At 41.4% G+C, this 15,086-nt stretch overlaps 1 protein-coding gene across 4 annotated transcripts in view; it reads left to right on the top strand.

Annotated features, from left to right (window-relative positions):
• Positions 1-15,086, top strand: part of mid2 (midline 2) — a 72,033-nt gene that overhangs the window by 48,179 nt on the left and 8,768 nt on the right. For all 4 annotated transcript variants that reach the window (XM_077610214.1, XM_077610212.1, XM_077610213.1 and 1 more), the window contains 4 exons: positions 937-1,085; positions 1,356-1,483; positions 1,618-1,761; positions 4,367-4,528. In XM_077610214.1, the coding sequence (XP_077466340.1) occupies positions 937-1,085; positions 1,356-1,483; positions 1,618-1,761; positions 4,367-4,528 (583 nt within the window). The remainder of the gene's footprint in view (positions 1-936; positions 1,086-1,355; positions 1,484-1,617; positions 1,762-4,366; positions 4,529-15,086) is intronic.

The raw sequence follows: 15,086 nt of genomic DNA, 5'->3' as shown, positions 1-15,086 counted from the left end.
GGCTGCTTTTTGTGCGGGAACATCGTATTATGAATTGTCACAATGAATTAAAACATTCTCTAATTAACCCATCAGTCCGTTCTCTGCATCTCCGAACTTCCATTCTAATCTCTTTATGAGCAAAACTGGTTTTTAGTGTTGTTCTTGTCATAAAATTAAACTGGGCCCTATTGTAGTCTTTTCATGCGCATACTACAGCATCAATGAAATTCCAATTGTAGTTGCTATGTTGTCAGTTAAAGGGACTAATTATCTAAGGATGAGATTATTTTTTTAGGAATACAAATGCACTAACATCTACTCAATTTCTGAAATGTTATCATCTTCCTTTAAAATATATTTATGGGTTTTTAGTTTTCTCCCTGGAGGGATTAGTTTTATTGATGACATTTTGGTTTGCTCAAGCGCTTATTTATCGATAAAGGTAAGTGTAGTACACAGGTACGAAGGGCTGGGGGTGATGGAATTTGGCGTTCTTTACGTCTAAACTACGCCCGCCTTATCATTTTGCGTGGCCCGGGAAAGTAAATGATGAGTGCCGACTTTCTGTTTTAGGATCAAATTAAAATGAAGAGGGTATATATGTATATTAAATTTCCTGATTTTCCCCCTTTTAAATCAATAATTGTCATTTTTTAATCTATTTTTTCTGTGTTTTTAGTTCAGAAATCATTTTGTAAAATCTAAAAATATATAAAAAAGCTAAAATAAACATTGTTTTAGATCTATAAAAAAAACTGAATATTCAGGGCTTTTAATCCAGTTATTTTAATAAATGTATAAAAAAAATCTAAATATTATATCTAAAATGGTCCGGCCCATGTGAAATCAAGTTGACGTTAAAGCGGCCCGCGAACCAACCCGAGTCTGACACCCTTGGTCTAAACAATGAAGGAAGGATTGTAAACATTTGACCGTATTGTGTGTTTTTAACAGGTGATGAAGTTGCGCAAGTTGGCACAGCAGATTGCTAACTGTCGTCAGTGTCTGGAGCGCTCCAGCGCCCTCATCACGCAAGCTGAGCAAAGCCTGAAAGAAAATGACCACGCCCGCTTCCTTCAGACTGCCCGAAATGTGGCGGAAAGGTGAGCAAAGTCGTTTTGAGCTGTCGTTTGTTTTTACGTTTGATTTGGACGCCTTGCAAGTACCACATTTTCAGACTTTAAATTGCGCTGGCGTAAAAGTTGCATATCTGAGAGGGCAATATTTTATTTTATTTTCACGCTGCCGGTGGTCAAGAGAAAAAAAAACGTTAGCTAATGAAAAATGCATGATTTATAGTCCGTAAAATCCGCTAGTTTTGATGTAGATATTTCTACTTCTCTACTGATTGTCTCTTCTGAATGTGCCACCAGAGTTGCCATGGCGACAGCCTCCTCCCAGGTACTCATACCTGATGTCAATCTGAATGATGCTTTCGACAACTTTGCCCTGGACTTTTCCCGAGAAAAGAAGATTCTGGAATGCCTTGATTACCTAACAGGTTTAAATGAGCTTTTTTTACAGTCTTGCTCATAATAATGGTGTTTGGCAGAGTGTGTGTGTTTACCCCAATATCATGAAAAATGTATGCTCAGTATTGCCAAGTGACTTCAATTTTTTTTTTCTCCCATGCAGCACCAGGCCCGCCGTCCATCAGAGATGAGCTATGCACGGCATCGCACGACACCATCACCGTTCACTGGACATCCGAGGACGAGTTCAGCGTCACCTCTTATGAGCTACAGTACACCATATACACTGGACAGACTAATTTCATCAGTAAGTTCTCATACACACACACAAACAAAACATGATTCTTCATGATCAGTCTTCAATTTCAATGGAACAGCTACACTCTTTTTGCATAACAGTGTTATTGCCATATGCTCAATATTTTATTGTGGTACACGCGAGGATAACCTAGATTTTTGATTGTGTAATGTATGTTTCAAAAGAAACAAAGCAGATCTAGGTTTTCTGAAAACTGTTTTTAAATGGACTGGCATATGTAAAGAGGCTTTGGGGGAATTCATTCATTTTAAGCAATTAGTATTTCCCATTTTGATGATTTTTTTTTAATCACTAATTGTGCATTTTGATACAGTGGTGCCTCAACATACGATCTTAATTCGTTCCGGGACTGAGATCGTATATCGAGCTTTTCGTAACTCGAGCGAACGTTTCCCATTGAAATGAACTAAAAACAAATTAATTCGTTCCAGCCCTCTGAAAAAAAACACCCAAAACAGGATATTGGATTGGAAAAAAGTTTTATTTCTTCTAATTCGCCATCTATTAACAAAGTAACACATAACTAGTGGTTTAATAGTAATGAAATGTGTTTAATAGAAGTAAAATTAGACGCATTTCGCGGAGAGGAGAGACAGTGACATACACGGAGGCGGGGGTGTTTGGGGGGACTAACGAACTAACGAACAAACAAATTTAAATTAACTTGGATTAATGTATACAGAGACACTCAAACATACGTTTAATGTAACTTTACACAAAACTGAATTCTAATTTTGTTTTAATTTTTTTTACCTTTGTTCTGGGCGGGTTAGCTGTTTGCCACGCCTCCACCCTCACGTTCGCTATCGATGGGCTGTTTGCTGTTGTATTCCCTTCAAAATATTCCAAAAATGATGCACACAAATGTCCTCACAATAGGATAACGCACGACAACTTGCCAACGAGAAGTAGTCTTGAATGAGCGATCGCGGGAGCTAACAGGCTAAGGAAGGAATAACAGCCTTCCCACGTATTGATTGTGGGTAATGAAGTTTTATTCTGAGAAAGGGTGCCATTGGCTATCGGTGTTGTGTGCACGAGTATACTTCATTACCTACAAAGCCCTCTTTTCGCCCGCGCATGCGCGTTGTGCGTGTCCTGGTCGAAACTCGTCTGAATAAATCGTTCAGTGCTGGTAGATATCTGTTATACACGAAAGAGATGCGGCAAAAAAGACAGTGCGCTACAATGATAAACAGCCTCTCATGTCATGGCCACCTGGCTTGGTCGCATCTCGAAATTTTGATCGTATCTAGGGCGAATTATTTGATCGAAATTTTCATCGTACCTCGAGCATGGCGTAGGTAGAGCTGATCGTAGGTCGAGATACCAATGTATTGGGTGAGCCTTAAACTTAAACATAAAATTTCATGAGCCATAGGTATTGCCACATTTGTCCAAAATGACTATTAATGGCAAATAAAGCAACAATATTGAGCAGAAAGCTGGTTAAATTAAACAATAGAATTGTCTCTATGGGAAAAAAGCATATGCAGTCCTATCCAACAATAATATAGATCACCAAAATAATAGTAGCATGTCATTTTTGCATCAGTCAGTACGATGACATTTTTTAAGAGGGACCCATTTTAGTGGCTAACAATGGAGCCCAAACTCTTAAGCCGAGTTGCTTCTAAATAAACCTCCATAAGTTTTCCCTTCCTTCATCCATTCTTAAAAGCGTCTCACATTTAATGGCCTTATTTGCGTCCTGTGAAGTATTTATATTTACAAGAAGACTCTCCACTATTACTTATGTATGTATGTTGTTGCCACCCCGCTGAATTATTCATCAAGTCCCAGAAGGTTTGAAGTCAGGATCGTTCCCAGAGTTCCGGATTGCCGCCGCGGGGAAAGATTTAAGAAACAGAGCGATGAATAGACGTCGCTATTGTCGTTTCAACGGTACACGACAAAGCTTAATCCCAACTTTAAAAAAAGGGCTTTTGAATATTTTCCTTAACTGTGCTTGATACCCCTCCAAAGAGAATCCCATCTTATTAACATGGTTCGCTCAGTGCAGTAAAACACCAGAAGAAAAAGTTGATCAAAATGCAGCAAGCATGTATAATTCTTTCCACGGACAATCGGTTTTCCCTCTTCCCTTGAACTCAACTGCGTTAAAAGAGAAATCGAATAGACGGGGAATGAGCAGAGGTTAAAGTCTTCCGGTAAAGTAAATTATGACTGGCTGAGTTAGGTTAGAAACTGCGTATAAGAGGTCATGTAAGCATTAGCTACATTTCCAGGGCATTTGAACATGACAAGTTATCACATTCTTTGGCCCACATTCTTTGCACGAATCCTCTCCGTCTCCCGTCGTTAAGGCTTTCTTGATCCACCATAATAAGTCTAACAAAGTCAGCCCTGGGCGGAAGGGAGCAACACATATTAAACCTGATGTTAAGGTAATGGGACGGATCAGAATGTGCGCATAAATGTTTTATGATTCTTGAGGCGCGTGGGCTCCCCAAGCACTTGCACTGTTATGACTCGGAGCGTCTGGTTCATTTTCACGTGGTGTGGTTCACTTTTGAGAATGAGAGGAAATCTTTTATTTTTGTCATGACGGGATTTTCTGCCTGTGCGCCAGGTTTGTACAACTCTGCTGACAGTTGGATGATCGTGCCCAACATCAAGCAGAACCACTACACGGTGCACGGTCTGCAGAGCGGGACTCGCTACGTCTTCTTCGTCAAGGCCATCAACCAGGCGGGAAGCCGCAACAGTGAGCCGGCTCGTCTCAAAACCAACAGTAAGTTGCAACCTTTATTACTATTTGGATTCATTTTTTATTTTTTTTATGGATCAGTGATGCAAGGTTTGCTGTTAGTATGTTTTCTGGGAATGGCCGTCACGACAGTGAAGTTAAAGATGGGCAGGATTTTTCTTAATTTCAACATACTTGGGTGGATATATATATATATATATATATATATATATATATATATATATATATATGTATATATATATATATATATATATATATATATATATATATATATATATATATATATATATATATATATATATATATATATATATATATATATGTATATGTATTTTTTACGAAAGTAAGTTGTGGATTTGAACTCAAGTTCATGCAATCACCAACTATCTTTCCCGTGTTGATTTATATGGTACTCGGACGTTTGGTCGCCGGACGTTTGGTCGCCCGGACGTTTGGTCGCCCGGACGTTTGGTCGCCCGGACGTTTGGTCGCCCGGACGTTTGGTCGCCCGGACGTTTGGTCGCCCGGACGTTTGGTCGCCCGGACGTTTGGTCGCCCGGACGTTTGGTCGCCCGGACGTTTGGTCGCCGGACGTTTAGTCGCCCGGACGGTTGGTCGCCCGGACGGTTGGTCGCCCGGACGTTTGGTCGCCCGGACGTTTGGTCGCCCGGACGTTTGGTCGCCCGGACGTTTGGTCGCCCGGAAGTTTGGTCGCCGGACGTTTGGTCGCCCGGACGGTTGGTCGCCCGGACGTTTGGTCGCCCGGACGTTTGGTCGCCCGGACGTTTGGTCGCCCGGACGTTTGGTCGCCCGGACGGTTGGTCGCCCGGACGTTTGGTCGCCCGGACGTTTGACAACATGACAGAGAGTTGACTGTTGAAACCAGCTCTCAAAATTATATTCATGAGAGAGAGAGTTTAATATCTAACTATCTACTGTTGAAACCAGCTCTCAAAATTATATTCACCCAGGCGACCAAACGTCCGGTCACGGATTTATATCAGCAGGGGCGAACACGTGGCTCTCGAGGTGCATGTGGTTCCCGGCCAAAATGAATGCGGCTCTTTGCTTCTTATCATATTTTGGATATACTGAGGCTCTTTGCCTCATTTCAATCAATCAATCAATCAAAAGCATTTATTGACATCATACACAGCTGCGTATAACGAAATTTCGTGTTTCCCTTATTTTTATTTTCTCTCTTAAAACAGACTCAAATTTATCAGGCCCCATTAAAAACTAATTATAAATTATATATTAAAAAAGGATTTGGCAGATTGGTTTTTATGACTCTATTGGCTCTTTGACTCTCACAGTTTCAAATTTTGGCTCTTTTTGTCTAACTTGTTCGCCACCCCTGATTTATAATCTTATGTAGGTTTTTGAGATGAGTGTGTGCCACTTTGTGACTGTTATAAAGTGTTTGAGTTGCTTTTGACACATCTTTTAATTTGGATAATTCTGAAACTTTTTTATACGCGTACTTTTTTCAACTCCTTGGCTCAGTTTCTGTTTGTTTGCCTTTGATTGTTTTTCGACTGCAGGCTCCCCAGGTTGTTGATAAAGAACAAAAAAATGAATAAATAATTCAAATTCAAATTAAAAGGAAATAACGTTAAGAAAGACAGATGGCAGTCTAAATTATTAAAAGCATTAGTGTGGAAGTAAAGGAATTGGAGTCACTATTAGTTTGTCTTTTTGGCAGCAAAACCAACCTAAAATTCTGTCTTAAACCCAGTTACATATAACAATTAAACAGTTCTATAGAAAATAATATCAACTCTGAACAATAATAAATATGCATACCCTGGTTATAGCATTGGTACTCTATGTAATTCAAGGTCACTTTAATAGTAAGCAACAACATTCCACTTTTTTTAGTGTATCATGGCGTGTTGATGTTGAAAAGTGGAGCGGCGTACAAGCCGATTCATGACGTTAAATTGCAAAAGTAGCTCAATGAAGTTTAAATGGAGCTGATGTGATGCTTTTTCTGAGCGCCTGTCAGCATCCGAGCTGCCGCATCGGGGGATTAGCTGTAATCTGAACACACTGCTAAGTAAAACAACATGAAACGTGCAAAAGTGTTTCGCTTGCAGCCTCTTCAAGGCGCGCTTCTGACTTTTCTTCAAATAGCAACTAGAATTTACTTTTTAATGGCAGTCCAATCTCTAACGGCAGAAATAATCCATTCCACTTGTTGACCTCATTAGTATAAAATGAATTTTTATCATATTACTTTTTATTAAAATGTATTTGATTCATTCTTCAGCAAGCGCAATAACGATATATTTTTTTAATCACTGCTGTTCAAATTAGGGGGGGGGAAGACTCATCTTTAATGCATTTCGGAAATATTGGATTTGGACAGATCCACAAAATTGGACTTGAATCACATGCAAAAATATGCGATCAAGACATCCCTAGTAATATTTAAATGCAAATATGTTGGGTTGCACATCTTCTTTCATATGTTTCCAGCTCATAACAAAACAAAGACCCTCCAGGTATGCTCGTATAACTTCAATTTGGAAGAATTTGACCAAACAGATAGCATCCACTTGAGGATTGTTTAATTCCATTCCCACTCTTCTGTTTATGCCCTGACATATTTTATGATTCACTTTCCAAATACATAGAGAAAACATGCCGTGTAATAAAACACCTGAGTAATAAAGGCTTCCTTTAGGCCTATCAAAATAATTGATCTTATTAAAATGCTTCCAGAGGCTTGATTTATTTTTCATAATTCCCATCTTCTCTGGTGTCTATTAATGTCGGTGCCATAAAATCCTTACATAAGATGTTTGTTTTAAAAATATTCATATTATGAATTTTCAATAGCAAAGACCTACACATGCAAATGTAATGTATGAGCGTGACTTCCATCCTTTTGCACTTTATATCATTTTAATGGTGCAAAATGTGCTTTTCCATTTTGTTTTTAGATGTTCTCCATGCAAAGTAATCACGGCCATATGGAGACGTGAATAAATCATGCGTCATGCCGTTTCCTCGGTAATTATTGTTAGGAGGTAGCACATATCATGTGTAGTTTGACATTCAATGGCGCAATTTGCTCTTCAAGTTACCAAATGTAACAAATATGACTGGATTTTAACCGTTTGTTTTTGTCAAATTGGATTTGTTCTCTCGTGCTGAGTGTTAATCTCCTCCTTTTTCATCCATGGCGTGCTGTCCTCGGATCCTTTGGGCCGTGACATACGATGGCGTTGCGCCCTTTTCTTCAGTCCGTCTTCCTTCTCTTGCGACCATCTGTCGCTTTAGCCCCCGAGGAAACACTTTTCACGGCAAAACTTTCCGTCAAAGAGATTGTTAGGAGGATCTTAAACGGGTTAGCGAGATGCTAGACGTGCCGGTATTGGACCTGGTGGAGTCATTTGCTTGAAATTGTTTATTTTTGTTCAATGTTGAAATTGGATTTCATGTTGGACCTGAACTACAGTGGTACCTCGGGACCGGATGTTTCGTCGAAAGACGTTTGGTCCCCGGACGTTTGGTCGACCGGACGTTTGGTCGACCGGACGTTTGGTAGAACGGACGTTTGGTAGAACAGACGTTTGGTCGCCGGGTCCGCTCGCTGTCAAATTATGACAGAGTTTACTGTTGATATTTTGATATTAGATATTTAGATATTAAACTCACTCTCTCTCTCATGATTATAATTTTGAGAGCTGTTTTCAATAGTAACCCGGCGACCAAATGTCCGTTCTACCAAATGTCCGTTCTACCAAACGTCCGTTCTCCCAAACGTCTGGTCTACCAAACGTCCGGTCTACCAAATGTCCGGTCTACCAAACGTCCGGTCTACCAAACGTCCGGTCTACCAAACGTCCGGTCTACCAAACGTCCGTTCGACCAAACGTCTGTTCGACCATACGTCCGGTCGACCAAACGTCCGGTCGACCAAACGTCCGGACGACCAAACGTCCGGTCGACCAAACGTCTTTCGACGAAACGTCCGAGTACCGTGGTACCTCGAGTGGTACGGCAATACGCTGATAAAGTCACATAAACAAATTTAAATGAACTTGGATTACGATGCAGACACACTCAAAAATAAGTTTAATCGAACCGAACACTAAACTTAATTCAAATTTTGTTTGACATTTTGATACCTTTCTTCTCCCGGGTTGGCTCTTTTTGCCCCGCCTCCACACTGACTTTCAGTCAATATCGAGGGTTGTTTGAGTTTGTATTCCCTTCAAAATATTCCCAACATGATGCACACAAATGTCCTCACAACATGATAACGCACGACCACTTGCCAACGAGAAGTAGTACAGACGCTCCCCTACTTACGAACATTCAACTTACGAACATTCAACTTACGAACAACGGTACATACGAACATGTCTGTAAATTGCGTTTAAGTCCAAAAATGTTCGCAAGTCCAATTTTGTATTTCGCGCCTTTTTCGGAGTAGTACTTCTTTCCGCCGCTAATACCGACGCCTGGCGCTGTGAGAGCTCAGCTCACCCAGCATCTACCTTCTTCTTCGTTGCAATGCGGAAGTGCGTGAATGTATCTCCAGTGTGCAAAGAACATTTTTCATTTGTATCATTAAATATCTCATGCATCCAATATTGAATATGGTTGGTAAAAAGCTAAAGGCTTCTATTGAGGGAGTTGCAAGGAAGAGGCAAGCCATTTCATTTGAAACTAGTGGCAATAATAACGAAGCTTGATGCGCGTGAGAGTGGTGAGCGTTTCACGGGCATTGAATCGTTCGACCGTCAGTACCATTTATAAACAGAAAGATCGAGCAGCAGGACCCAAATATTGAACATTGCAGTGCAATCGTCATTAGGTCGCTTCTTTTGGCCAGTTTCTAATACATAAATCTCTCTCTCTCTCTACAGTACTGTACATATTCTCTCCATTTTATTAAATGTTTTTTTTTTCAGTACAAACCAATGCGTGTTACTTATACAAGCCTTAAACATACAAATGCACTTATATAAACCTTCAATGTACTTATATCGGCCTTAAACATAAATTATAATACAAAATATAGCACTGAATCAACTTACAAACAAATTCAACTTATGAACAATCGCTCGGAACCAATTGTGTTCGTAAGTAGGGGAGCGTCTGTATATACGCCATTTGCACTGACTAAATGCAACGCTCCGCCCAGTGCTCGCAGAAACATTACAAAGAGGGAGTTGCGACCAGAGACATTACAAAAAGGGAGTCGCGGGGAGAGAGACAGTGGCCATGATGTTCTTATGAGCAGCATCTCGCGTCCGCTGTCTGCTCGTATATCAAAATTTGTCTCGTATCTCAAGATAAATATTTGCCTGAAATTTTACTCGTATCTTGAATTGCTCGTATGTCGAGGTACCACTGTAATAACTTTGCTACATTTGTTACTTTCTGTTTTAACAAAACCAAAGTTCCCAGCATGAGGTTTTCAATAGAACGATGACTGTCCAAAATAGGGCTAAAGGTCAGGTTTTCACGTCCAAAGCAGAAACGGTCCAATCAGAATGCCCGTTTAATCGTTCTTCTAACCGCCGGCTTCAAGGTTCCGCTTGCGTCTCGTGCAACGCCGCTTAAAACTGCACTTGTTCCACTTTGAAAGGCTTTCACCGGCTTTTGGGTCACTCTGGACTCAAACACCGAGACCCTGACCGTGGCCTAATGGAGCGGCCTACTATTGTTGATAAAAATTTCACAGCGTTTTAAAGTACTCACCGCTAAAATGTGTCACAGCATTGTGAAGCGCCTATGAATTAAGCATGACAAAAGAGGTCGACAACGGCGTGACCTTTTACCGCCGTGACCCACATTTGCTAGATCTTTACTTCACGCCAGCTGGCTTGAGAACATCCTCTCGCATTGGAAAGTGGCGTGAGAAACCTGTAAATCTGTAAATGGAGGAGAGGAAGAAGCGGCATCACCCAAAGAGTGAAAGGAGAGTGAGAAGGTTGAGTGCACGGAAGACACCGAATAGCTCTTTGCGGGGGCGAGTGTCTGCTGACGCGAGTGCCCTCAATCCTCTGCTTTTTAGTCATGAATACGTAGCGTTGAGACGCGGATTGATCGGGAAACTTCCTGTGCAGGACTGACGTTAAAATACAACCTGGGCTTGAAGTTACTTTGCCAGTGTTGTGGTCTTGTGCTTCCTGGAAGAGTTCTTCCAGGATCCTGGTCATCCTTGTTGGAACTTTTCATCTTTGCTACGGCAGGGGGATGTTCTTCTTAGTATGGAACTGTCGGATCTCCAGGCTCGTGGTCTTGGTGAAGCATCCACGAGTTGGATTGGATTGGATTGGATAACTTTATCCATCCCGTATTCGGGAAATTTCATTGTGACAGTAGCAGAGGGTGATTAGACAGAACAACAAAGCAAAAGCACAAAGTACAAAGCAAATCAAAGCAAATGGAATCATTAAGAATCACCAAATCAAATCATTAAGACAGAAAAGCAGCAAAAACACAAAACGAGCAAGAGTGGACGGAGCTACCGCCACCGGCTGCCACTTGAACGGCGCCATCTTGGTTGCGGTAGCTAAAACTGATATAGACTCAAAAAGACGTTGTAAAGTTGGACAAAAACTGGTTGTTAAGGTTCTCCTCCAATTTTGAAGGAGCTTTTTGTAAACATGGTCGCCATCAATGCGATGCAAACATCTGCACTTTTATGCTAAATGTTAAGCTTGGAACAAAATCACCGTCATTATTTTGGGGTTTAAATCACAATATTTTAGGCTGGAAATTGAGTTAGGCTTACATCTGAGCATTTTCGCAACTTAATTAGAGAACCACTTTCATCCGGAATTGTTTTTGTTTCAATCTGTCTTTTAATGAGCGGTAAGTCTGCCTCCTTGATTAATTTATATCAGTAATTAACAAAATCCTGAATTCAAATCCAGTCATAACGAACATATTTGTTTCTACTTTGCCATCAAATTGGTGTCTATAGGTTTTGTTTATATTTCTCATGTAATTTTTATTTAAAAAAATGCTGTCTTATATGTACAGCTATGTTACACAACGTGTGTATGTGTGTGATGACGTCAAAAACACATTTGATCTCGACAAATATGCTGACACGCAAGCATCAAATGGTTGACATTTGGAAAAATGTCTGCTCGCACGCGAGTGGGAACGTGAAAACGTCCCATCCTCTCAACGTGAGCGCCTACCTTGACGAAAATATCAGCCGTCAACGTGCCTCGAGAGGTACACGTAGCCCTTTACTTCCTCTCAAAGAGACTGCAATAATATTTACCCAGCATGCATCCCCGATGGCAGACGTCAAAGTAACTCAAAGGCTTTTTTTGGTAAACAGTGGAAGGAGAAGAAGGAAGATGGGGACGCTGGCCCCAGTTAGGAGGTGCGCAGGGAAAATAGCCTACAAAAAGACTGCTAATATTTAATTTTGTATTTCTGGCACGGGTGGAAAATACATTTTTTAAACACGTTTGGCGTTTTTGCAAGCATAAGAGACTTTGGATTAGAGTTGAAATGGCTTGGTCCCCACGGTAAGATTATTACAGTAAATACGTTGTATTTCTTGTATTTAATTTTTTTTTTGAGTAATGGTGAGCATTTATTTTAACTGCCTTTTAGACGGTTCATTTTTTTCAATTGCTTTTTTTCCATTCTCCCATTTTCTGGCATTTTTTTTTCTAGCCAATGTCCTCGCTCTGGTGATTCCTGTTACGACTCGATAGTCGTGTATTGATTATTTGGTCGGTTTTATTGGGAGTACTAGAAATGAATAATAACGGTCAGGCATCCCAGTCCAAATGGATTTGGCTTTTATTGCCTACTGAACATCATTAGTCAATGCCAGCCTTTCTATTTCGAATGGATTTGACATTAATTGTCGTGATGGACGAGTGGTTTGATCGTCCACCCCGTAGTTCTGAGCTTGAGGGTTCCGTCCCCAGTGGGTTCGGTACTCGGCCGTTTGGTCGCCGGACTTTTGGTCGCCGGACGTTTGGTCGCCCGGAAGGTTATTGATAATTACCATTTAAATCGTTGCTCAAATTCCCTAAATACAAACTGTGAATTATTATTTGGTCATACTTAATGCCCTATTAATTATTAGGCTAAAGAAAAGCTCCAAATTTCCCATACTTTTATTGTGTTTTGTTGGAGAACTTGTTAAGACCCTGACTGACGTCCTTTCCTAAGGGGACAACCCATGTACATACAAACTCTTATACACTCACACATCGGCTCAGTGAACTGCTCAGGGCCATTGTTGGCTTTTATTGATTCATAGACCGTGTTGTTTTACCTTGTTTTGTCGCCGGACTGTTGGTCGCCGGTTGTTTGGGTCCGGGCGACCAAACGTCCGGCGACCAAAAGTCCGGCGACCAAACGTCCGGTCACGGTGGGTTCTGACCTTCCTGTGTGGAGTTTGCATGTTCGCCCCGGGCTTGTGTGGGTTTCCTCCGGGTACTCCGGTTTCTTCCCACATCCCAAAAAACATGCTTGTTATGCTAGTTGAACACTAAATTGCCCCGAGGTATGAGCGTGAATGGTTGTCAGTCTCTTTCTGTCCTGCGATTGTCTGATCACTGATTCAGGGTGTTCCCACATAGGCTCCAGCACCCCCTGCGACCCTCGTGAGGATTAGCGGTTCGGAAAATTAATCTATTGCGTCCAATGGCAACGAATGAGTTGATATTGACATTTGAATCCAACACACTTGCACATGGCAAAGACATGTTTCTAAACTTGTGTGTTTGCACGTTCGTCGTCACGTTTCTAAGCCCCCCCCCCAACCTCGGTCCCCCGGAAAGCCACGACAGAGAGTTTGCAAGAGGCTGCGCCGGCAGCGATAAGCAGTTCAAAGAGGCGAGCGCATTCATGTAATTGGCTGCCGGCAGCACATTGGCCTCGTCCTCTCACGTCCACGAGCAGTTTCACTCAGCAGGCGGATTATCGGAGGGGAGTGTTCGCCAGAGGATGAGATCGAGAGGACGGGAGAAAGAGAGATGAAGAGAAGGACACAGAGGGCGGCGGACTCGGGAAGGGGAAGGGGGAGCTTGAGGAGGGGGGCTCATTGTGCCTCATTAAGCCGTGGGAGGCCGGGGGAGCCGACGAGATGGAGGTGTCGGAGTTAAATGTCAGTTCGGAGAGGGATGCGGCTGACCGCCGAGCAGTTTACGGTGCAAATCTTCAGCCCGGAATTATCCTCTCAATTTCTCCCGTCAAACTGGGCCTCACCTCGTCTGCCCTACGCCCGTTTTGCAGGAATAGTGACCGACATTTTGAATGTTCAAAGGGAAGAACTCTCATTAGGTTATAAAATTGAATGAATCAAATCAAGCCATCAAATGGCTGTGATATTTTTAGGTCACTTTAATAATCTCTAATAAAGAATTGCTATGGAACTTGGAGTTTAGTTGAATATTTTCTGAATGGAAATCAGAGGTGATTTTGTTTTAATTTAGCATAATTCATTAGTGATGTACCAATTCTTACGTAATCCAACCAAATGATGCCATTCCAATCCTGCTCATTCTTTGGGTACAGATGTGCATGTTATCCCAGATTAGTCATGATGTATTAATAGTTACCGTCTTCAGTTTCTTTTATTCCTTGCATTTCATTTTAGCGACGGTATAGCAACTCGGCGTCAAAATTCCCAAGCGAGGCGAACGTGGAAATGTTAAAAAATCGATGGCAGCTTTTCCAACTCGACTAAAAGTTTCCGTCTGCTAATTTTCAAGTCTGTGTGATGTCAGACACTGAGGGGGGTGCCGACTCGCACCAAATGTTTTCACAAAAGCTGCGAGCAGCTTTGAAGTTTAGATTTGCCAACCTTATGTTTGCAAAAATAATCCCCCCTTCAGTTTTCTCCTTGACTTCTCTACAAGCACTTTTTTCACATTTATTTTCCTTTTTCACCTGCTGCTGCAATCTTTTCTTGCTCAACCCCCGCCTTGTCCACAACATTGAGGGATCATAAAAATAGACTAGAATTGCCACTGTCATTTGAAATTGCATTTTGAATAGTTTTGGTTGATTTTTGTGTGGCAAACCTGCTGCTGAAAATAACACATTCCTGGTTAAGACATTCTAATGCAAGGGTGTCAAACATTCGCTTTCAATGTCGGCCAATAGTTAACAAGGAATCTTAAAGTGGGAAAAACCTTGGGTAGAAAAGCAACAAACCCAGAAATTCTCCCAAAATCAAAATATTCATCAAAATTTTTCAGGAATTGACCTGTAAGGAAACTAAAATAACAAGCAAGTCACGCAAAATTAGCTCATTGGCTAACACTGACAATGATAGATATCCAATTCACTTAACCTGGCGAAGTAGGCTTATCTTTCCATGCCATTGACGGCGACCAATTATTTTTCTGGCCAAAAATAACGTGAGACCACGTGAGATCTTATTCGCTTATGAATGTAGCCCAAGTACCAAACCCAACTCAACTTTCTAGACCACATGTGTCAAAGTGGCGGCCCGGGGGCCAAATCTGGCCCGCCGCATCATTTTGTTTGGCCCGGGAAAGTAAATCATGAGTGCCGACTTTCTGTTTTAGGATCAAATTCAAATGAAGAGTATAGATGTATATTCAATTTC

Source organism: Stigmatopora argus, chromosome 9, assembly GCF_051989625.1.
Source record: "Stigmatopora argus isolate UIUO_Sarg chromosome 9, RoL_Sarg_1.0, whole genome shotgun sequence".
Lineage (NCBI taxonomy): Eukaryota > Metazoa > Chordata > Actinopteri > Syngnathiformes > Syngnathidae > Stigmatopora > Stigmatopora argus.
The sequence above is the reverse complement of the archived record's forward strand: the minus strand, read 5'-3'. Positions and strand labels throughout refer to the sequence as shown.